Source organism: Mus caroli, chromosome 9, assembly GCF_900094665.2.
Source record: "Mus caroli chromosome 9, CAROLI_EIJ_v1.1, whole genome shotgun sequence".
Classification (NCBI taxonomy): Eukaryota; Metazoa; Chordata; class Mammalia; order Rodentia; family Muridae; genus Mus; species Mus caroli.
The window spans coordinates 68,422,709-68,447,037 of NC_034578.1; the positions used below are offsets into that span (position 1 = coordinate 68,422,709).

The 24,329-nt window shown below is 46.4% G+C and overlaps 1 protein-coding gene across 1 annotated transcript in view; it reads left to right on the forward strand.

Annotated features, from left to right (window-relative positions):
* Positions 1 to 19,086, forward strand: part of Aldh1a2 (aldehyde dehydrogenase 1 family member A2) — a 79,888-nt gene extending 60,802 nt beyond the window's left edge. The window contains exons 8-14 of the mRNA XM_021171467.2: positions 4,654 to 4,756; positions 6,434 to 6,618; positions 7,896 to 8,060; positions 8,188 to 8,345; positions 8,977 to 9,051; positions 16,606 to 16,694; positions 18,459 to 19,086. Coding sequence (XP_021027126.1) covers positions 4,654 to 4,756; positions 6,434 to 6,618; positions 7,896 to 8,060; positions 8,188 to 8,345; positions 8,977 to 9,051; positions 16,606 to 16,678 — 759 coding nt within the window. The 3' untranslated portion in view covers positions 16,679 to 16,694; positions 18,459 to 19,086. The remainder of the gene's footprint in view (positions 1 to 4,653; positions 4,757 to 6,433; positions 6,619 to 7,895; positions 8,061 to 8,187; positions 8,346 to 8,976; positions 9,052 to 16,605; positions 16,695 to 18,458) is intronic.
* Positions 19,087 to 24,329: the final 5,243 nt, after the last annotated feature.

The following is a 24,329-nucleotide window of genomic DNA, read 5'->3' on the forward strand; positions in this document are numbered from 1 at the left end:
CCTCCCCTCCCCTCCCCTCCCCTTCCTTTAAGACAGTCTCACTTTGTAACTCTGGCTGGTCCAGAACTAGCTATATGGACCAGACTGCTTTTAAACACAGAGTGCCTCTGCTTCTTGAGTGCTGGCTTTGAAAGTGTGGGCCATCAGAAGCCTATGACTTCTGATCCTTAGGAACCAAACTACTCCACAGACCTACGTCCCGTTGTACTCAGCCAGGCATGTCATTCCATGTGGGATGGGAGTGGTAGGAGGGTGCTGCAGAACCTTTTCACATCGCAAACGATGGTGGCCTGAAGCCAGGGTCTTATGATTTCTATTATTACCATATACAAGACTTTGTTTCCCAAACTCGGAGTTTTCTCTTTTCATCTGCACATTGCCTATTTCTTTCAAATGGGAATGAATGGCTTTCGTACAGTTTGCCCATTATCTTGACCCTTAAGACTCCCTTATCCACCATGCACTTCCTACCTTCTGGACATGTAGGAAAGAGTATATAGAATGGAGAACCACACCCAAACTGCCCCCCCCCCCCACTAAGAAATGGTAGTCAACCTCAGGGATATTTGTCTTATGCCTTCAATCACTCTTTCCTAGACTTTCTAATCCTGTAGGTTTGGTCTGACACCTTCCCAAGGAATTGCATATGTAATGCTTTAGCTTGGTTCGCATGGCTTGCAGACAGATTAGCACAGGTTCTTTCTGGAGTTTAATCATACCACTTTCCCCTTCATTGGGGTTGCATTGATTGTTTTCCCTTTGTGGTGAGGGTAATAAGGACCACTTCCTCTTTGGGGTCACTTAACATCTCTCCAATCCAGGGAAGTTTCATGAGTTGGCAGTATTATTTGTGAAAGAGAATTTGGCCTTTAAACTAAATGTCATGGGTAGGCATATAATGCCTAACTGTACAATTAATGAAGACTTTTGCATCCTTGCCCTGTTTCACAGGTGAAGATCAGAGTAGCCTGACTGGGTTGGTTTTAGTGAAGAACTCTAAATGTTAAAGTACCTCTATGCTTTAATCTATTTGGATCTAGTATCAAATTAGAACCTATTTGAGTCTAGTATTAAATTAGACCCAGCTTTTTCAAAGTGCACTGCAGAACCAGCCACACTTGTTGAATACCTTCTAGGTTTACATGGGAGTCTTTCTAGCTGCAAGTTCCTTGTTGGCGAGGGACTAAGCCAGCCTTGCCCCTGGCAGGGAGGAGAACTCTGAGAAGGTGCCGGATGCTGGAGGTCTGGGAGCAGGATTTTTAGAATTGTTATGTTCTGAGACCACTCCAGATGGAAGCGCTCCTCTCATTGCTACCAAATCCGTCTCTCTTGAGCTTTGTCTACAGACAAAGAGGGAAGGCATTATTCATCTCACATTTGCCCTGCAGTATTTATCATAAATAATCTTGGTTTCTAAGGGAAGGCTGGCACAGGAAAAAATATTCGCTGATGAACATGGACTGTATAGTAACCGTCGCCATGAAAATAATCACTGCACAGTGTACCTAATGGCAAAACCTGACACCTCACAAAACAGCCCGATGGTCCATTCGTCCCTGATGAATGTCAGGGTGTGAAGCTTAAAGAAAAGCAGTGCCAGTGGGGCTGGTGCTTTCTTTACTGTCCCTGGGCATGCCCTTATTCAACATCTTGCTCAGTGTAAAATCCATGGCTTCTCCTTGGTGCAGCTCCTTTCTTAGATTCAGGATCTGCTCTTTTCCCTCCCCATCAGCTTGTGGTAGAGTGGTAAGATTTGCTGGTTTGTGACACACATTGCACACTGCACTTTTTTTTCCAGCTTTTAGGAACTTTATTTTCCTCCCACCTTTTCCCCTCTGCTCAGGTGTCTGCAGAGGAGCTCAGGACCATTCAGTGGTGGCTCCAACCCACTCAGTGGCCTGCGCTGTGGGAGCTGCTGTGCTGGCCAGCCCTCAGTGACTGGCTGTGCACTCCAGTCTTCCGTGGGGAACTGCTGGATGGACACAGAGGTCACCTGCACACCCCCAGACCAATCGGACACCTCAGGCTGAGCAGTCTCTTCTTCCTGAAATTCCTCCTTTGTCACAGCCTTTCAGCAGCAGCCTGCTTCTCCTTCTCAGTCTCCTCTGGGTCTCTGTAGAAGGAAAGATCAGGCATAACGTCTCATGGGCGCTCATGGGACATAGTACCTCCCGTGCACAGTACTTTGTGGGCCAGCATGCCCCACACCAGACACACTGAATGAGCTCCCCTTTGCTCCATGAGTTAGCACTTAATCCATATAGGACAGAGGAGAATCTGTACTCACGGCATCCTTTGGTGACATAGAAAAGGAGGCAAAACAAAGGACAGAAGAGAGAGGTTTGGATGAGCCCTCAGGCTTGGACCTACAGTCAACCTGTCACTAACCAGCTACATAACCTGGTAATTAATGTTCACTAGTTTCTAATTCTTAAATCTGTTGTTCTCTAGAATGAGATAATACATCCTGCAGGGGGTTTGTGGGCAGCATACATGAGTTAGGACATGTAAATGTCTGCCCTAGACTCACGCCATAAATGGCACGTTCATGAATTCCAGTAACTGTCTTCTGTAACAATTCAGTTATTTATCTTTCATGAATTTAGATTGAAGACCCAAGCACATTGAAATTCCTCACAAGAGGAAGCAGGCACAGATGGCCAAGTCTTTAGGGACTCCTCAGAGGTGCTGGCATGGAGTCTAGAGTGGCTAGTTCATGAATTGCCCATAGATAGGTTTCTTGCTGTTCCTGGTGTCTCAGGTTCTAGTCACCATTTCTACCTCACACTGTTGTCCATCCCACCAAAGGGCCAGAGACTGCTTTGTGTCTGTGTGTTTTCTTCTCAGAGGAGAGAGAAAACATGCTTGCTTGTCTGGAAGCATGATGTTTACTAAGCCCATCTTCCTTATTTGTGTAGAGATAGAAGAGATCTAAGCTAGAAGGACAGCAAAGGACAACCTTGGCTAGTAAAACAAAGCTGGTTCATTAATATTCGGGACCTGATTTTAGCATTTTCTACACCTTGATGAGAAACATATTTGTGCAAATCAAGAAACTGATTCCCTTCCCTGAAAGAGATATCCCTTCTCTGAAAACAACAAATGTAACAATTCGGTTATCTATCTCCCAAGACTGTAGAATGTGCCCACATCAATTACAAAGAGTGTGGAGACCCTCTTATGAGGAAGCAGGTTGAACTTCCTCATAAGCAGTCACAAGTGGCCAAGTCTTCAGGGACTCCTCAGAGGTGCATCTGGGGAGACCTGCATTGGAAAGTCTGGTGGTTCCTACTCTTGCAGCCACCTGGCTATGTCTGCATTAAAGTTGGAAGAACAGGCCCTCCTTGCTCCTCAGCCCTGTACATAGTTAGGATATATGGGCACTTCAATGTGCTAGACTGGGTTCTAAGAGTCATCTGTGTTATGTTACTGTATCTCGGCACATCTAAAATCTAACACACATTGTATTTTTATCTCCATTTACAGAGGAGGAAACCAAAGCTCAGAAAGCTGACTAAATTTCTCAAAATCCCACAGTTGAGTATAAAGGCAATGAAAACTCCAGGTAGTCTAGCTGGAAGCCTTTTCTCTTTACTATGCCTCTCCACTGCCTAAGAATTCATTATCCTGCTGCAAAGTCTCAGTAAAGAAGCCAAAGCTTTCTAAAAGTTTTTTTTAAACAGTAGAACTCTATACAAGTGACATTTCTCAGCACAGGCCCAAACTGCTGTATAGGCTACATGACAGCTCAGCGTTTTCCATGAAGTGACCTGTGCTCTCCAGTGTGATACCCTGTTTTGCAGGTGAATTCTCTGAGGCCATCACTGAGGTTTAGTTTATGCACAGGGATCCATCCGGGACCTCTGCCAAAGGGAAGATGACTCACAGCACAAACTTGACAGCTTAGCCACCCACACTGGGTATGGTGGGGCACGTATGGCACTGGAGAGAGGTCTCTGTGCTGGACAGGGCCTTTATACTCCTGCTGCTATCAGTGAGTGGGAGTAGGCCATCCCCAGAGAGTGTCAGCCCTGCTTAGGCAGACCCTGAGTGGTCTTCTGAAAGCACGCTCTGCCCCTGGGGCAGCATGTTCTCTCTTGAGCAGAGCCTCTAAGCAGCACATCCCTGTTTCCATTCGCACATTCAGTCTCATCATTGACTGGTATCTACTTAGTGTCAAGCGTTTTTTTGTTTGTTTGTTTGTTTGTTTGTTTTAACTGCCTCTTGGTCACTAGAATTCTAGATAAATAAGCATTTGCAGTATCACAGAGGCAAAGGTAATTTTGCTTTTGCTTTTGGTATGGTGGCTTTCAGGTGGGGTCACTTGGCCTTTTACCCCTAGAAGCTAGAGTTCCAAGGAAAAAGCCATAATGTGATGGAAAAATCTTTAGTGATGTGTTGCTTACCATTTGTCTCTAACAAAACCTTCTAGCCCATGTCTTCCATGATGAGAGGAAAGCTTTCTTCCCCTGCTCTTCAGCGTGGCCTTCAACTGTGCTCAGCTACCTATGCTTTGTCCTCCCAAGTTGACCATAACAGTTATCCCTTGGGATTCTTTTGCCTTTAGCATGTCCTGTTGTTCCTGGAGCTGGCTCTGACTCTGACTGCAGCAGTCCAGGGTGTGTCAGCCCTCTTTGCCTTCCCTTCTTTCAGGTTGGAAAGCTTATTCAAGAAGCAGCTGGAAGAAGTAACCTGAAGAGAGTGACCCTGGAACTTGGAGGGAAGAGCCCTAATATTATTTTTGCAGATGCTGACTGTAAGTGGCCCACAGATCTCACCCATGTCCTAGGATGCCACCCTTCACCTTCCTCTTCTGTGTGTCTTCTCTACACAGACTATGCAGAGTGGTATCTTTGAAGTAAAGGGCATCCCAATACTCTGAGGAGAAAACCATTTAATATGGGAGAAAGAACACCTAGCCAACCACTGAACAGTTTAGGGCCATTTCCACTTTGATGTTGTAGAAGGGGTAGAAAAGTGAATGTTTGGCCATTAATATGTATTGGAAAGAGCAATATTCTATGACTCTGGCACCTCAAATAGTCTTTGCCTGGATTCAAGAGATCTGAAACTTCTCAACTGGGTCTAGTGGCTGGTGAGTTATCAGTCAACTAAACACCGCTTCCAGTGTACTGGCTACATTTTCCCAAACCAATGCCAGTTCCTCTTCTTATCCATGCTAGCTCTTTCCCCTTGCTCCTGGAACTTTGGGTGGGACAAACCTTACAGAAACACAGATTGATAACCTAGGAAACACTCCCAGAAGGATACCTCCTAGTCTGTGCTCTTATCTTGAAAACCTCTCCAGAATGAAATTCCCAAACCCTTCATTGACTCCTTTTCTGCCTCACGCGTTTCCAGCAGCACTCTTCCTCAGTTCTCACCGGGAGAGCTTAGGAGAAAGAAGTTGGACTGGCTGGACCATGTCCCACCTTGGGGTTTGCTGAGTTTGCCTTTAGCCTCCTATGAAGATTAGAGATCTTGGGGTAGAGAGATAGCATGTGCTGCTCTTCAGTGGCCCTGAGTTCCCTTCTTAGCATCTATGTCAGGTGGCTCACAACTGTCTGTAGCTCAGGCTTCAGTGTACCTGCATGCAGACAGAAACACCCACACATAATTAAAAAATAAATCTCAAAAAAGTCAGAGGTCTTGCACCTCTTCTTCTTGAGGAGTAGGCAGTCTGCTGTCACACTAGTGATCCAGTCGGTCATCTAGCAACCAGCCCACAGATTGATCAATATTATCCAGAACTGTAAGACATCAGAAAGCAGGGGGAAAGAATTATCACACTGCTGTTGAACAATTCCATATTTAGAGGAGATGTAGTACCTGCAAATAATCACTGCTGTTATAGTTTAATCACCAAAATTATAAGTAAACTTGCAAGATCCAGTTGACAACAAGTCCTATTCTATACATTTTGGGTAGTCCACTGGCCAAATGTATAGAATATATGTTTACTTTTCCAATCACTATCCTAAGCTTAAAAGGCAATATTAAAGCTCTGATTTCTGATTTTCCTTAAAGCTGGAAAGGTTTGGAAGCCCTGACATTCATGCATGCTAAGAGTCACTCTGGTGGCTCTGCTCATCTCTATTGCATTTCTTGATCACAAGGAAGATTCAGTTATCATCCTGGGTCTTTTGTATAGTGAAATTTAAATTTTCTGTTATAAGTGATGAGGGCTGGTCCTTCTGTGTTTGCAGAAACAAGAAAGAGGCTCAGTGGCGTGAGGTTGTTCAGGTTCGCATAGCAAGTATTGTTTGGTTCAACACCATTGGATTGTGTTCTCAGCCCAGGGCTACTCACTGGCATAGGCTGTGATGAGCAGGGCCTCACATTCGGGTCTTTGGAGTGGTGAGGAAGGTGGCTCCCTAGGCAGGCCAGGCCACAGGCAAGGCTGTGTTGAGGACACGGATGCTTCCTCTTGTAGTGGACTACGCTGTGGAGCAGGCTCACCAGGGTGTGTTCTTCAACCAAGGCCAGTGCTGCACTGCAGGGTCTCGCATCTTTGTGGAAGAATCCATCTATGAGGAATTTGTGAAAAGAAGTGTGGAAAGGGCCAAGAGGCGCATTGTGGGGAGCCCCTTTGATCCCACAACTGAGCAGGGTCCTCAGGTAAGAAATCAAAGGGATTACCCTTGTATAATGTAATCTGAGCTGGCTAGTACACTTTGTGCTAATAGGACCCAGCGAAAACAACCTCTTCCACTTTCAACAGCCTTCTTATCTTCATAGTTGAAAATGTAGGCACTGGGGTGCATTATATTTATATTATTAAACATAGCCTCCAAAGAACTATGGCCTCAGAATTACATAAGATATATTTTAAACTTGAAGGGGGTGATTAAGCAGGAAGATCTCTCTGGGCATAGCAGGGTAGATCTTAATAATGTAGCCCCACCCCCGGCCTCCTAGCCACTTGTCAGATGCTCTGGTCAGGAAGGCAGACAGGTGGACATCTCCCTCTCAGACTTTTTTCCTCCCAGCCAACTGCCCACAGATCTCTCTGCTGTCTTCAGTAGTCTGTAGCACACAGGAATGGAGAGTTGGCTGACTTCTCTTACTCCGACTGTGTTGTACCCATAGTACAGTGGAGACATCACAAATGCACCTCCCGAGCAGCCAGGAGCTGCACATTGGAGCATGTTGGGCTATCTATAGCCATCAGGATAGGTTCCCAGACCTGTGGTTTTAATCTAGGCAGGGCCAGAATTTGCAGGGTTTTGTAGGAACCAGCTCTCATGTGAATCACTGAGCATGGGCTTTCTAGCAAAGGAAACCACATCTCAGTCTGGGGACCTCTGGTGAGAAGATTGATGCTCTCGCTAAGAAAACCTGGGTGAATAGAGTTTCTTACATCATTCACCATAATGACTGAACGGCAACTTCAGTGTTGGCTTCTGTTTCCAACCAGGAATCTTGCCCTTAGGAAATTTAATTCACTTCTCTAAAGACAAAACAGGAATGCCTCTAAAGATAAACCCAATAGTGACTTAAGGCAGTGCTACTGAGAGAGGCTGTGTGTAAGTCACTGTTTTTGTCTTTTTAATGTTAATATATGGCTTGCTTAATTGTTCATCTGGATAGGTGTGTCCTTTATAAGACTATATAAAGAAGTATAAGTATCCTTTATAGACACTGTGAGTGATCATTAAGCCAGGCCTCTAGCATTCTGATACGTTTGAAAGTCTTGACCTGGTATTTCAAGTTAGGCAGACATCAGAGTTCTTTGGATTCCTCCTCTGTAAAGTGCAACCACATAAACTTTCCACCTTTTCTTTCTTCAAAATGTAGTAGATAGTATCAATTTCATATGATCTGGCTGGATGCAGTGACCTTTGGGGAAGAAAATCACACAAAGGGGTTCATGAGAATGTCAATTTCCCCTGCAGATCGATAAGAAACAATACAACAAGGTCCTGGAGCTCATCCAGAGCGGTGTGGCTGAGGGCGCCAAGCTGGAGTGCGGAGGCAAAGGACTGGGAAGGAAGGGCTTCTTCATTGAGCCCACCGTGTTCTCCAACGTCACTGATGACATGCGGATTGCCAAGGAGGAGGTGAGGGATTGCGGGCGTTCTTAGGAAAGCCACACCTTTCCCGGGGTTTCCAGAGCGTTTGGGTGTAATCAAGCTTAACGACTTTTCATCTTTCCGTTTTACGTTTTACATACACTATTTGTTGCAGATCTTTGGTCCTGTTCAAGAGATTCTGAGGTTTAAGACTATGGATGAAGTTATCGAAAGAGCCAATAACTCAGACTTTGGACTTGTGGCTGCCGTCTTCACTAATGACATCAACAAGGCTCTCATGGTATCCTCTGCAATGCAAGCTGGGACAGTTTGGTAAGACTTATAGCCACTGGTCATGGATGTAAGGAAGCCTGTGCTCACACTTCAGTACAGTCACTAAATACTAACCTAACCGTATTTCAAAGAGAGGAGAGGCAGTGAGTCCAGTGAGCATGGTCAGACTCTTGCAGGGCCTTTCTTGGCCATGTTACCTTATGGCAGATGGTGGTGGAAGAAGAGGCCACACGGCCAGACTGAAGCCTGAGAGCAAGATTCAGGAGCGGGGCTTGTTCTTAGAGCAGTTTCCTCTTGTAGGAACTTCCCTGGCTTCTAGGGCAGCTCCCCAGGGAGTAAGGAACCCTCACCAGGTTCCACCTTTCTCCAGCATCACTACTCTGGGGACAAAGCTGTCAACACATTAGCCCTCAAGGGACAAACGACATGAAAACTGTGACAGTGGGTTACAATTCTCAGGAGCCAGGGTAACAGAGAAGGGTCCTCTGCAAAGATGGGGAAAACAGAAGGCAGCCAGACCTCAATCTGAGAAAGTTCTCATTAACAAGGCCAGAAAAATCAAATATTATGAATTCTTCACTTTGAAAAAAAAGTTTCTCAAAGAAATACAACAGTTGGGTTATTTCTATGAGGTGAGATTCCTATTAACAGTACTATTTTCTTCTTTTAGGATCAATTGTTACAATGCCTTAAATGCGCAGAGCCCCTTTGGGGGGTTCAAGATGTCTGGAAATGGGAGAGAAATGTAAGTGTCAGAGATTCTGGTGTCTACATTGATGGGTTGTGTCAACACAGAGAGTGCGGACAAAACAGTGTACATCACCTCCATACCTCCACTCACAAGCTTTGTTTATGCTGTTGAGGCAGGGTCTCATTCTGCAGCTTAGAAAGACCTGGAACTTTGTAGTATCAGCTGACCTCAAACTTACAGTAATCCTCCTGCCTCTGCCTTCTGAGTGCTGAGATTAGAGGTGTGAGCTACCATACCCAGCTTAATCTAACATTTTACTGAACATAAACTCATATAAGCTGATTATCACTTGGTACTAAAGTGAGCAAGACGCAGCTCCCTCACGCTCACAGTAGACAGAGAATAGATCCAGGATTCATCTTGTAAGATGGAGGACAAGCTCCATGTTGTCTGGTGAGAGCAGAGAAGACCCCACCCCAGGAGCACACTATTGCAGTGTTCGGGGCTGGCACTCAGCAGCTGCCTCGCCAGGGCCCAGGTCTTGCTGCAGGAACATTTCACGGTGTCATTACAGCTTCAGAAACCTCGGGTTGGTACTCTAAAGGGTTTCTGTAAAGCCGGGATGGTGTTACATTCATCCTCCAGAACAAGGTCGCTAGAGCTCTGAGCTCCACGCTTGTCAGACTCCCATGACTCCAATGCCTACAAGGGGCTAACTCCTGGCTGCCATTCCTTTTGTGCCCATCCGGGTCATTTGTTTGTACCACCTGCTCATCCCTATAGATCCTCTAAAGTTGGGACTGTGGGATTAGAACATGGGTCTGGGGAGAGGGGAGTTGCTGTAGATATAAATTGAACACATCTCAAGGTCTTCCAGGGAAATTGCTTGGAACCTGAGGAGATATCAGAGTTTTGAAGGCTAAGGTGCCTAGCATATAGTTGTCTTGGCAGAGCCCAGTGGAGAAGATGAATAGAAGAGTTCTGTATTAACAGTAGCGGGTGTTACTTAAGTCACTTGGACCGCTACAACACAACCACCTTCTGGCAGTGTAAACATTAGGAACTTACTGCTCATGGTTCTGGGAACTATGTCCAAGGTCAAGGTGCTGGTAGATTTGGTGTCTAGGAAGGGCTCATTTCTCACAGATGGCACTTACCATGTCCTCGTGAAGTTCAGAGGAAAGGAAGTATGCTGGAACCTATCCTAGCAGGGCTCTGATCCCATTTGTTAGGGTGGAGCCCTCATGACTTAATCAGTTCCCAATGGTCTGGCCCACTTGTTAATGCTATCACATCGTGCAGTAGGTTCCAACATACACATTTTAGGGTAACACAAATAGCTGGACCTCAGCAGCTGCCTTCAGCTAAGTAGCTGTTGTTTATCTGGCTTTGTGCTAACTTCTTTCCTCACATTATCCTATTTGATTTTTGCAGTGGTATAGATGAACTTCCCTTAACGTGCTAAAGAGCTCAGGAGTAGAGCGCTCAAGACTTATCCCATCTCACAGCTAGGATGTGTCAGGTCTGACTTTCAATTCTAAGCCTCAGAGGTTTTAGATAGATAATGACTTATGATAGCCAGCCATGGAGGCCTAGGGACCCAGAACAGAGATTCTTCTGAACAGGCTTCAAAGCTAACAGAGTTGCCCCGAGATGCTGATGACCTGTGAGATGCTGATGACCTGTGAGATGCTGATGACCTGTAGAAACATAGCAGAAGTAAACTAGACCAGAGACTCAGTGCAGACTTCAATATAAATTGATTGGTTTTGAATGACATCCATTGAATGAGTAGTGGCCAGGGGCTCCCTCATCTGACACCCTCATTTGAAAGTCCAGCTGTGTCTCCGTTTGAAAGGAGCGGCTCTATTTTCTGAATCCTGTGGCTTACAAGAAGGAACATTACCCAGACCCCTTCCTTCCACTATTACTGAATGACTTTCTAAAAGCAAGGGGTTGACTCACAATCTACTAACCAGCAAAGCACTGGGCTGGGCCTGCGGGGACTGCAGCACATTAATTAGGGCTCTTAGACCGCTGTTGGATAAATGAAATGTACAACATTGCAGGGATCAGAGGGGCCCCAGGAAAGATGCTGATGGGAAGGAGAAGCTCAGGAATGAGGGACATTGTTGTGAAAGTCTGGGCAGTGTTCACCGTGGTCTTGCATGGGGCTTTGGATTGGCCTTTTAAGGAGGGGAGAAGCTGATCAGAGAGAGAATGTTCTTTTGAGCTTGGAGGGCAAAGCAAGGTAGTGGAGGTGGAGCACGAGCAGAAGCACACTGGTAAAGATAGGAAGCTGTCTGTGGGATGTGCAGGGACCCCATTAAATATGAAGGGGGATCCACAGACATCACAGACTGCAGCTGGTGTCTTCTAGCCTCTCAGCAGGGAGCTGTCTGCATGGATCAGCTCCGAGGCTAAGAGTAGTTTGTGAAATCATGTTGCTTAGATGCAAATCTTGGCACTTCTGCTTCCTAGCTCTGTAACTTTCAGTCTTCCTCAGTCTTGATGTCCTTCTCTACAGATGAAAGATGAAAATAGTTACAGCACCTCCCTAGGAGTGGTGCTTTTTGGTATGTTAGGATTAAGTAGATAACATGTACTAGCGGTGCCTGGAAAGCCTTCAGAGAGAGAAGCAGCCAATGGTGATCAGAGAGGGGGCTGCGAGGAGGATGGCTCTTCTTAAGTTGCTTAAGGGGCATGTAACTTCCTCCCTCCCAGCCATGGTGCCAGCTCTTCTACGCTCCCGTGCACCTGGCCTTGCTCTCCACACTTGTCTTCCAGCCAGCGCTGTAACCCACCTGGAACCTCGTTCTCACAGGAGCTTCTATTCTGTCTGCTGCCTAAAGCCTTCCTGCACACAGGACCTCTTCTCACACATGGCCCTAACTCTGCCCGCACTCCTGAGACTGCACTCCTCTCGCTCTCTCATTTCCTGCCGCTGTGGCTTTCCTCCCCAGTCTCTCTGAAGTGTTATTGGGACAGTCACTGGTCTCAGAACACTGTGCTCATTCAGTGTTTTGCTACAGATCATTAACATGGTGAATCACCAGTATAAAATAAACTTGTAATAACTGGCCTGCGGGTAATGGGGTCCAGTCCCGTGCTATCCCGTCCCTCATCAGAAGCAGGCCCTGACGGATTGGGATTTTTGGTGATATGTGAATCTGGTCTCTTCCCAGAAGAAATGTTCCTTTGCTAGGAAGTTGTTTGGAGGCACAGTTTGGCTCTGTCAAACCGTATATAACAAACCATATATAACAATGGTCAAGGAATCCTGAAGAGCAGCTTCTCTCTCCATAGAGACATGGTGGTGGTATGGCCCTCCCCCTGCAGTTACAAAATAATGATGGATGGTCCTCTCTGATGAGACTGATTGCACTGAGTCAAGGTTTCGCAACCTTTTTTCTATTTGTGAGCCCTTTTGCCTCAGAAACTTTTGAAACTTTCAGTATGTAGGTATGCTAAATAGGCATATAATCCAAATATTTTCTGATAATCAATCATAAAGAAATTTCTTATAAAATAATTATTTGGAATCTATATAATTATACTATTTGTTAAAAGATGAAACTTTGCATATTAATGAGATAGACATGCTTGTTTATTTTTATATAAAGAACTAAGTTTGCTGGATATTTGATGCTATAGGACAAAGAGCATCTTCAACACTTTTCAGAGCTGAGAGCACTGACCCACAGAGATGTGGACTGCCTCCTAGCAGGAACATGTTTAGGGCTGTCTCAGAAATTACTGGAAATTCTATCCCAGTCCAAAGCCAAAATTTATTTGATAAATGTTTATCAAACTCCAATAGCAATTTTTAAAATCAAGCATTCTAACAATGCGTTCTAATGATGTACTTACTTGCCACTCACAGGCTGAGGAAGGGGAGAGGAAATATTAAAAGCCTTTATTTTCCATAAAAAATATGTTTTTATAAGGAACCTTGTATACCCAGTATGCACGTGGTTCAAAGCACAACCCTGGCCTCATGCCAGCAGTCTGAACCTCAGCTGAGATGCTGAGCTGGTAGATAGCAGGATGGCATGCATGGTACCAAGTGTGTGCTATGTGTTCAGACCAAGCAAGTACACACGAAGCCACAGATGGGGCACGGGCAAGCAAATCCTGGAATGCCCAGATATCTTACGGATTTGAGTTTGAGTTACAATTTGACCACTGAGGATTCAGAAACCCCTCACTGTTACCAACCGTTTCCTGACCCTGTTCACTGTACAAACTCCTCCTGGCCACAGTTTAAGATGCCGCAATGTAAATAACCTCATTCTCGGTCTCCACTTGCTCCCAAAACATGTTTTCTCTGTTTTAATGAGTACTGGAAATAGTTTAAATAAAAGACCCTGCTCTGCCTTCCATCTAGTGTGATGGGCTCCAGAAAACCCACTTAACCTTCCCATTTGGGAAGGCTTCTTTGTTTCACATCCCAGAGTCTCCACGCCCACACCAACGTGGTGCAGAGAAGGAATCTTCCAGAAACAAGCTCCAAGGAAGGCTGACTGTCTAGCCTCAGTTTCTCCCTGGAGCTGCATGAGGGCTGCCCACTACGGGTTATCTGATATGCCCTCCCCCTTGTGCCCAGGTCAGAGGTTAGAAGGGTACTCATCAGTGCTGCCTGCCCAAAAGCTTCCATCCATTGTCTGTCCTTCTGTTCCTGCCTCATTTCAGTCTGTGTGTGAAAGGCAGGGAAATATAAGCTCCAAAGTCATGCTGAACTAAAGGGATGGAGAGAGAACTATAAACAGTAACATCCTAGACAGAAAGGATTAGGACTGCAAGAGTGAGAATAGTGTAGAGCTGCTGTGCAGTCAAGCTTCTCAAGTCACACACATGTGCGCGCACACACACACACACACACAGCATGCATGTGATCAGAAGTCATCTGTGATCTAAGGGGTTGGGATTGTGAAATACGCTCATCTTAGGACCCACTCTCAGAGACTAGTTGAGTAGCTCTGGGCCAGAGCCTGGGATCTTCATGTTCTAATAAGTTTCTGGAATGATGCTGGTGCAGCTGGTGTGGGGACCTCATTCAGAAAATTGTTATACCAAGCCCAGTAGAAGCACAAGGAAATACACCCTAAACAGAAATCCAAGGATTCCTAAAATGGTTTGCTGGGTGCCGCTAAAAATCTAGCATCTCCTCTTTATCTCTGGGTATGCCCTGTTTCTTTATCTCAGTGACTGACCTATTCTGCTGAGAAGCAGACTGGGAGCTTCTCGGGATCTCTGTGCCCTGTGGCAGTGTGCAGTGACAACAGTGGGCACACGGGTGGAGGTACTCAAGGAAGGACCTGGCTCTTGAGCAGTGAGGTTCTTCCTTGTTAACTATGCATCTAGAAGTGCCACAGACATTAACTGGAGTGAAAAGATTTGAGAGAAAGACCCTAGATTAATATGGTGATGTTGCCAAAGAATCTAAACTTCAAATAGTTTAGAGTCCCTTGAACAGTCTTCTCAAAGAGTGGGCAGAATGACCAGCTCTGCCCTTCATCCTTCCCCAGATGTACAGAAACAGAAACTTTTGGTGTGGGGAGGGTCAAAACCCCACAGTGTAGTCATGGTCCTTGGATTATAACTATATATGTATGAATGCTGGGGCTCAGGAACTGCCACAGGGGAGGTGACTGGGCACCAAGAGGACAGGGATAGCCTAGTGGACCCTTCATCCAGCTTAGAAGAGCCACTGTTTCTCTGTCCATTGACGCCAGGATTCTGTTTCTGCCCCATGGTGCCCCTGTTCCACCACTCTGAGACATCTTACCAGCCCTCTTTGATACCCTGGGCCCATGGTAGCCCTTTGACTATAGATTTGAGACACCTCCTTTGCCTCTAACCAGTCTGTGTATCTATATCCCTGCCAGAGAATGGGCAAGGACCCTCCAACTAGTAAGGCTACCCATGGTTTCACACATACAAACACAGTGGGAGACAGTGGGCACAGTTAAATGCAGCCATAGTGACTGATACGTTTATCTTATAGACCCTTCCCCAGTACTTCTCACAGCTCAGCAACCATAATCTCCAAGAAAGTCTGCTTCAGGATGTGCGCAAGTGCGTGCATAAGGAAATCACTGCCACCAGGAAGCACAAAATGTCCTGATGAGACACATTCCAAATTGCCTTAGGACAGGAAAAAATCCAGGGAACTCTAGAGTGAGCTGGTGATAGACACCCAGGGCTTGGGTAGAGCTAGTGAGGATATGGCTAATGAGACCCAGTTTACTCATCTCCAACGGCCCGGACAGTGATGGTGTGCTTGCAGAGTTTGCTTTGTTGACTCTTGTATCCCAGGAGGCCCTTGTCAACTTGGGTGTGGTACCCAGAAGAGCTACTGGCAATGCTGTTGGAGCTGTGGGTAGGGCCATGGGAGCCCAAAAGGAAAAGGATGGGCCACTGCTCTAGGTATTATTCGTACAAGCCAGCTGTAGGAACTGTGTCTTCTGTGGCCCACTGGTGCAGAAGACAGCGTTCTCACTCGCCTTTCACATACAGACACAATTCTGAGTGGTCCTCCTTCTGACAGAGACAGTGGCCACGGGGTAGAACTGACAAAGGAGCTGTAGAGCAAAAGTCTTCTTCCACCCTCTCACCACCTCCTCTCCCTCTGTGTCCTTAATGTGCTAGGAAGTGTGGCCAGCTCACAGTTTTAGGGAGGTCGGAAAGTCAGATGAGTGAGCTCAGCTCCATAGGGACAGAAGTGCCGTGGCAGAAGTGACCCTAGCAGACCCTTCCTCTGAGCCGCACTCACCTGCAAGGTACTTGGGCAGCAGGTTACTTGGCTTTGCTTGCCCGAGCCCAGCAGTGACTTCTCAGTAAAAGCTTCCTGACAACCCTTGACCTGCCGCCAGCCACAATCCCAAAGGGGAAGTAACAAAGGAGACTCTAAGGTCTAATGGTCTCCTCAGTTATTTCTTAAATCTTCCTATCAGCTTTATGAGGCCATAGTAGGGAGTAGTTGTCAGGACCGTATTGAAGGTGGTGCTGCTGGTTTCTTTTCTCATACAGTAGGCCTTTGGCTATCCTGCCCATCCCCATTTAGGAAGTGGAAGGAGTGAGAAACTGAATTTTGCAAACTGGTAAGGATTCTAAGACTTTGCTCTGAGAGGCAGAGACCAGGCCTCTAGGCAGGCTATCAGCACAGGGTGAGGACATGGGAAGTCTACAGAGGCTGGAGCAGGTGTCTGCAGAGTGGTCCTGGGGGACCAGCACTCCCAGAAGGTGGAACTGTGGCCCAGGTGTTGGCAGGCCTTGGGTCTGGTTTTTTTTCACTTCCATGGTGCTCAGCTGTGAGCCATCCTGCCTTGGCTAAGCCCAGGCCTGACTCTCAGAGTACCAAGGACTCTCTTCCTTTCTGCAATGTGCTCTGAAAACAAGGGGGCCTTTAAGGAAGGGCACTTGCCCATGAGAGGGCAGCTCTCTGCTCTGAGGAGGGCTTTGCTGTTTGTCCACTAAGAGTTTGTGCACAGAGCCCCATGACCTTCTGCTCAGAGCTGACAGCTTCACCCTTTCAAGGGTGCCACCACAGCTCTGGCACAATCCCCTGGGACATTAATGTCTGACTCTGCTCATTATTTGTTTCAGGGGTGAGTTTGGCTTACGGGAGTATTCAGAAGTAAAGACCGTGACGGTGAAGATCCCCCAGAAGAACTCCTAAGAGGCTGAGGCTGAAGGTGAAGGCACTGCTGACCCCCTGCTTTCCCTGTAGAGCCCAGCTCTGAGGAGTACAGAGTTGAGCCCAGCCCTTCTCTAAATGTTGACTTGATGACAGAGCAGGCAGATCACAGCACCTTGACCCAGGCCAGCATGGCAGGGTTTAGAGACACTCTGGAAGGAGTCGCCTTCATGATACCAAATACTGGGGACATGGCGGAAGTAGGGGAGCACTTGGCACAGCCAGTGTTGCTGTGAGGAGCGTGGGATGGAGTGAGAGAGCTTCAGCAATTGATGCCTTTGTCACAGAGAGCTTTCCTAGAGGAAAGGTTGTCTTGGCGCTGTCTTCATGTTCCTCCTTCCAGTTTCTGCCCACTCCTCACTCCTCCCTCTTCCAGGGAGACCTCAGCTGAGCTCATTTAGGGCAGATGTTTGGGCCGGGAACAATTTTCCAAGGTTTTGCAGCCAAATTACCATTTCATGTTATCCATTTCTTCAAAGCAAAACATGAAATGGTTTTAGTTAGAGCCAGGGCAGACTAAAAATGCCAGGAGCTGGTACACTGCAGATGTTCTAAGAGGTGGGGATGTAGTATAGTCCTTTTCTGACTTCCATAAATAACACAGCAAAAAGATGTGGATGAGGAAGATGGAGGTTATCTTGTGTTATTCCAGCTTCTGAGCTTGCTGCAGTTTGGTGTGTGTATGTGGGGTGTGTGTGTGTAGATCAGTGGTTCTCAACCTGTGGGTCATGACCCACAATTAGTAGGGGAGGTATCAAATGACCCTTTCATACGGGTCACCTAAGACCATTGGAAAACACAGATATTTACATTGATATTCATAAAAGTAGCAAAATTACAGTTATGAACTAGTAACAAAAATACTTTTTTGTTTTTTTGTTTTTTCGAGACAGGGTTTCTCTGTGTAGCCCTGGCTGTCCTGGAACTCATTTTGTAGACCAGGCTGGCCTCAAACTCAGAAATCCACCTGCCTCTGCCTCCCAAGTGCTGGGATTAAAGGTGTGTGCCACCACCGCCTGGCACAAAAATACTTTTATAGTTAGGTAGGGGTCTCTACAACTACACTAAAGAATCTGTATGAGGAACTGCGTGCATTAAAGGGTCGCCACATTAGGAAGTTGAGAGGTGCTGGCTTAGACAGTGATGGAGGTCACAGGTTAGCACGTGTAGTTTACAGCTCCTGAACTTACTGCATGGTTTAGAGTCAGAGTCTCTCCCTCCCCGAGTCTTCCTTCCTCCCACCCTTCCCCCCTCCCTCTCCCTCTTCCTCCTTTCCATTCCCTTCCATTCCCTCCTCTCCTCTCCTCTCCTCTCCCCTCCCCTCCCCTCCTCTCTCTCTCTTTCTCTCTCTCTCTCTCTCTCTCTCTCTCTCTCTCTCTCTCTCTCTGTGTGTGTGTAAAATTCTTGATTATTCTAGAATAAAGAAAGAACCACAGCCCTTGTTTTCATTGATGAGTGAGATATTTTCCAAAGTTCATCTTAGGACCAACTAAAATTGCTCAGGTAGGCTCAGCAAGCTGGTGATGCCAGAGACCTTGCAAAACTGCCTGTTTCCAAGGCTGGCTGACATGTCTTGAGAAGTGAGTGATTGCTGGAGTCAGGACCACAGCCTCTTCTGCATCCTTGTCCCCACTGGGCCAGCAGCTGCTGGTTTAGTGCTATGGCTGTCCTGGCCCACTATGCCTAGGTCACCTGCCTGAAATCTGCTGTCCATGTGTTTGGAAAGTGTGGGCCGGCCTGATGATTCCCTTCTCTGTTGCAGAGCCCCGGTGTGCCAAGACTGCCACGTTTCTCCCGGCCTCCTCAGTCATACCCCATGGTCCCCTCGTCCATTCACCACTCTTGCCTCACAACAAGTGAGCTTCAGCCTGCAGAGGGGAAGGTGTGAAGCAAGCCTGATTCTCCTTCCCTCCAACCCCACCCTTCCCTCTGCCTTCCAATGAACCCCACTTGGTGTGGGCAGCACTGGCTTCCTTCCCTTCTCTGCTGAGCTGCCAAATTGAAGCCAGTCTCTAACCTGGGTGAATACCATTTATTTAAAAATGCCAAACATAACCTAGGTGTAGAATATGGTCATGTATCTATCGCCTTCTCTATTTAATAGTTTTCTGCTTTCTAACCAAACCAGTTTTCAGTTTTCTATTTATAACCTGCCTGTCCACGATGTTTTTAAGCAAGCTCTCCATACTGTTACTGACAGAGCCCTGACAGTGGCTTTGAGTCCTTCCGGCAGGCTCTCTGTTCTTCCTGCAGTGCACCCATGTGAACACACAATTAACCAGCTAGCTCCCTTCAACCCACAGCATAGAATGTGAAAATGAAGATTTATGCCCTTTAATTTACTTCAAAAGAAACCTTGTGCTAGCAATAAAGCATTTATATTGTGTACACCTTGGGACTGTTTGTGTTTGTGAGTCTGTCCCACTGAGCCTAATTTTTTGTCTTTTCTTCTTAACTGGGAGTTGTGGCGGAGGAGGGGGTTGTTCTTATGTGACTGAGCAGACGTCTGAGGGTATAGAATACATTAAGGTTAAACAAACAAACGTGTGCTCTGACACTACTTAAAACGTGTGTGTTTACAGTTTTCTGTGGCACATAAACCACAGGCAGATGTGAAGCCTGAGGTTTCAGGAAGAAACCGCAAAGGAATCTGTTAGGTGGACTCACGAGCCCTGAGCTCAGCATCAGGTTCCTGCTGCTGGGCATTTATTTCCCAGTAGCTTCACTCACTCACCGGAGGGAATAAACTCAAAGGCCGAGGAGCTGATGAGATATGTCTGCAGCTGTTCGTGGGACTGCACTGTTGTCTAGAGCTTACGGACACTCTCTGCTCTCAGTGTCCAGCCTTTACTTATTGAATTTTTTTTTCAGTGTTAAAAGTCAAATTTATTACAATAGCAAGTGTCATGATTCAAAATGCCAGTTAAATGATCAAGTATCTAAATAGTTTTTCTAATGTAAATACTAGAAATGACAACGCTAACAATTCTATTTGTACACAAAATATTAAAAACATAATGTCACGCACAAGGCCAAAATGTAACATTGCACACTGTCCTCTGTCCATTCACCTGCTGGTCCCAGGGTCACACCAGCCCTGGTCCGGATGCTGATTCCTTGGACCACAAGCCTCAAGGGAGAGTGCTCTGAACACTCATTAGCGAGCAGCATCAACGCTTAAACACCGCTGATGGCATCCTGATTAGGTGTTTGTAGTTCTCACTTCCTTCTCCCAGTAGGCTCCAGATTAAAAAGATGAGCTAGAAAAGCTGTTTATAAGAACCAAAATGATGTGGATCCCTGTATTTCCTGTGGAGGTGACCTCAAGTTCAATATCAAGGATGAAAAGTGCACCAGCGTGTAACTTCAGTGACTCCCTCCCCTCTGCTCACTCTTGCCTCATACCCTTCAGGAGACCCACCACCAAGAGCAAACCAAATGCTGCATGGGGGATGGGAGGCACCATAGTGGGACAGGGAAGCCCAGGCTCTTGAAGGAACATTTCCAAGAATTGCCTAATCTGCCCTGCACTTAAAGCAGGGACCATTTCCAGCCCAGTTTCCATTCCTACACCCCAGAGGAGCTTTTTTGGTTATTTTGTAACTTATTCTGAGCCATCAGCCACTGCCTTTTAGATGATGTTAGGACTTATCTGTTCCTAAGAACAGGTCCCCCAAATTTGAGGAACAACACAAGTATTATAGACTTGAACATGTTAGAAACATCTAAAGTCTCAACTCATTCACAAGAGGGGGCAGGTGATTTTTTTTTTTTTTTTTTTTTGTAAATGAGCATGCAACACCCAGAGAGGGCAAGTGGCTGTGCCACAGAGAAGACAGGGGAGCTATGATGCTTATTCCTCTACAACAAACCTTTGCACGCGTCAATATGCATGTGCCAAGTGGGCAGTCTCATCAAAGGTACCCAGTCTGGTGGGAGCTTCTGATCCTGCATCCCCAGTAGGCCCTGAGCAGATGCTAATGCTTAAAAGGCTTGAAATTTTTATGTCTGCTGTTGTTGTTGTTGTGTGTATGCATGCATGTGTGGTGTGGGGGCAGGAATGCACATGCCAGATTACAGGTGGAGGTCTGAGGACCACTTGGTGGAGTTGGTTTTTCCCTTCCCCATAGGCCTGTGGGATCAAAGTCAGGCCATCAGACTTAAATGACAAGCACTTTTGCCCACTGAGCTGGAATCAGCCTCCAAGTGGAGTTTTCAGGGAACAGGATCACACTTAGGATCTGCACACCCCTCACTCCCAATTCTTGGAATCTCTGTCTAGGTTCTGGTTAAGAGAGACTAAAGGTGAACCAATGAATCTGCCCAAAGCAAACCTGACTGTGGCCAGAGATGTTCTGCTGTGATTTGCTGTAGTCCTTCACAGGAACCGTGGTGTTTACAGAATGGAGCCCCTTTGTTGAGGATCAGATGTAAGGCAAGGCTTCTATGAATCAGGATTCACATTGAGTAGATGAAGCAAGAAAAGGGCCTAGGGTAGTGAGTCCTTTATAACACCATTACTCTGGGGCATGGGGGGGGGGCGTGTGTGTGTGTGTGTGTGTGTGTGTGTGTGTTGTACTGAATGGATGAGGTTAGTGTAAGAGAATAGTTTTGATGGAAGCAAAAACCTACAGCAACAGAGGTGAGACCAAACTTGGCAAGACTAATAGATGGGTTGACCAGGCACACCCAGCATAATGGCAGCAGGCCCACCCAGAGGATCTGGAAGAGGGTTTCCTATAGATTGACAGCAGCAGAAGTCAGAGAAAGAGACAGTCTGACACAAGACTAGTGTGGGTCATGAGGATGGAGAGGATGGGAAGAAAGAAGCTACCAGCACTTGAATGAATCTGAAACAAGATGATAATTGCTGTTTCAGAGTCACATCAAAAGGGAGAGAAATGGACACCGCCCCAGAAACTGAAACAGATCAAAATTGTGGGGTGAGATCTTGACTTAGGCTTTGGACATGGACATACATTGTGGTTGATTCAGAGATAAACAGATAGAACTTACGAGCAGGGATTGGAGAGAAGGAATTGGAATTTGCTTGGGTGACTCTCTATAGCCTAAATTTGGAAGACTGACACCAGGTATACACAGCATGAAACAATGGCCAAGGAGGAAGCACTTGGTGCAATAGCCAGAGGCTGTGGCCAGAAAAGCAGCATGTGAGAAAAGCCTTCTCACCCCACTCTGTGCTCTGTGATTCTTCCTCAGATGGTCACCACGTCAGACACTGACAAGGGTGATGGACAGGCAGGGAAGCTGGTTGTACCCGTTGTCTTGCAGATCTTATGACATAAAGTAACTTGGCCAGGGCTGGTGAGATGGCTCAGTGGGTAAGAGCACCCGACTGCTCTTCCGAAGGTCCAGAGTTCAAATCCCAGCAACCACATGGTGGCTCAAAACCATCCGTAACGAAATCTGACTCCCTCTTCTGGTGTGTATGAAGACAGCTGCAGTATACTTACATATAATAAGTAAATAAATAAATAAATAATTTTAAAAAAAAGTAACTTGGCCAACAAGGACTTTACCATCTCATGAGCCCCTTCCCCAAGGTGGTACAGCTTTTTTAACTTTGCTCCATCCCAACCTGGCAACTTTGCCCATAGTAGTAGCTGAGTGCCACTGTGGCAGAGTGGGTGGAGCAGCACTGTGTCAGAGGGGGTTAGAGGCAGATAAGAAGGAACTAGAAAGATGGATCAGTGAAGTGCCTGTCTCATAAACATGAGGCCCTGAGCTCTCTGATGTTGTGGCATGGGCCATGTGTGGAAACAGTACCAGAAGTTGCTGCTGTAAGTGCCCAGCAAGAAGGAACTGGAGCAAATTAAGCATCAGTTAGACACATCTGTCTGAAATCATAGAAGGTGTCTTCCTAGGGCCCCAGAAATCTTGCCTTTGGCTGCAGGTGTGGTAGGGCCTGGAGAACTGTCCAGCCAGGAGTGCTGGAGTTGGTCTGCTCCAAACACTGAATCTGAGGCCACAAATGCATCTCTAAACACAGACCAAGGAGACCATGCTGAAAAGAAAGTAAGCCATCTGGTATAACCAATGGATCTCTAAATTGACTTAAGATCCTCTCATCAAGAGGAAAACATTGCCAGGTACTGGGAATCTAGCCAGCTACCTAAGACTGGCCAAGTTGTGGATCTTGGGGGAGAACCTACAATCAGCAGTGTTCAAAACCAACACAATCCCTAACCACATTCTATGTATTTGTCCTTACACCACAGGTAAGTGTCCTTTATCGTCCTTTATCAAGGAAACTTCTTGCAATAGACCAAAACCTCAGAAAACCACAACCAATCAAAATGTAGAGTTGTGGAGTCCAGTCCCAACTGACAGCATCTATAACTCAACTCTTGCACCTGAGGCTCAGGGATCATTGCAGAAGAGGGATTGGACGGATTGTAAGAACCCGAGGAACAGAGTTTGCTCTAAGATTGTGTCTCGTAGGCATATCAGAAGCTACACTTACCGAAGCTCACCAATTGTCTGCCTAAAAGAACTGAGTGAAGATGACACCAATGGGCATGATAACATGGCTGGGAGGAAGCCCAAGAGGCCCTAGCATTACACAAAGAACTACAGGCAACTAAACATCACTGAGAACGGGAGAATAGACTTTCCCAGGGAAGAGTATGCTGATTGGTCAGCCCTGAAAACCCATCTACAAGTAGAATTATACAGACTGAAAAGGTTCACACACACACATACACACACACACACACACACACCACAACACAAAGAAATTAAGCAGCTAGAGCCCACTTGATAACACCAATTTCTTGAAGAAAGGAAGGTCAGAACTGAGTTTAAGACACAAGGGGTCCCAAAGTCCTGAGGCTGTAGAATGTCCTGTAGTAGTGACCTGGCCAGACCCTTGCCACATAGATAGATCCAAACAACTTCACATCAAAGGCTGCCAGACAAGCTGACCTTCCCCTCACCATGGTCCAGAAGCAGGTGAGCACTTGAGAAGTTGTCAGGAGGAAAGGGGCCTTGAGCTACTTCAGGGGTGTTTCTCTCTCCTCCCCCTCTAGTCTGTCCACCAGTGACAGTCACAGGACACTCAGAGTGGTCCAGAGAACTTTGTCAGAGCCTGCAGGTCCTGCAATGACCTACAGTGTCTGAACAATGTATAGAACACACAGGGCCCAAATCTGTATGACAATCAAACCAGCATCATCAGTCCCTTTGTCCTTTCACTGGGTGAAGTACTCAGAAGAGGTCTGGCCTCCTTACAGCTGGTTGAGGCATCATGACATCTGACGTCCTATGGACTGGCAGATTTTACTTTCTGTAGCTCTTTGGAACCATCTGTCCTGCATGTCTTAGGTCAACTGAAGTTGCTTCTTCCCCTCATTCCTCTAAGTGGTATTTGAAGAGAACTGGAAAAAGCCGCTCCTCTTATTTCTTCCCTTTTGTGTGTGCATTTGTTCATGTGTATGCAGGTGCCAGTGTACATGTAGAGGTACATGTAGAGGTCAGAGGGCAACTGTAGGCATCATTCTTTAGAGGTTTCCCACCTCTTTTATTTTATTAGACAGGGCCTCTTACTGGCCTGGGACCCACCACTGGCTGCCTGGCCAGTGGGTTCATGTGTCTCATAGCTTTTTATGTGAGA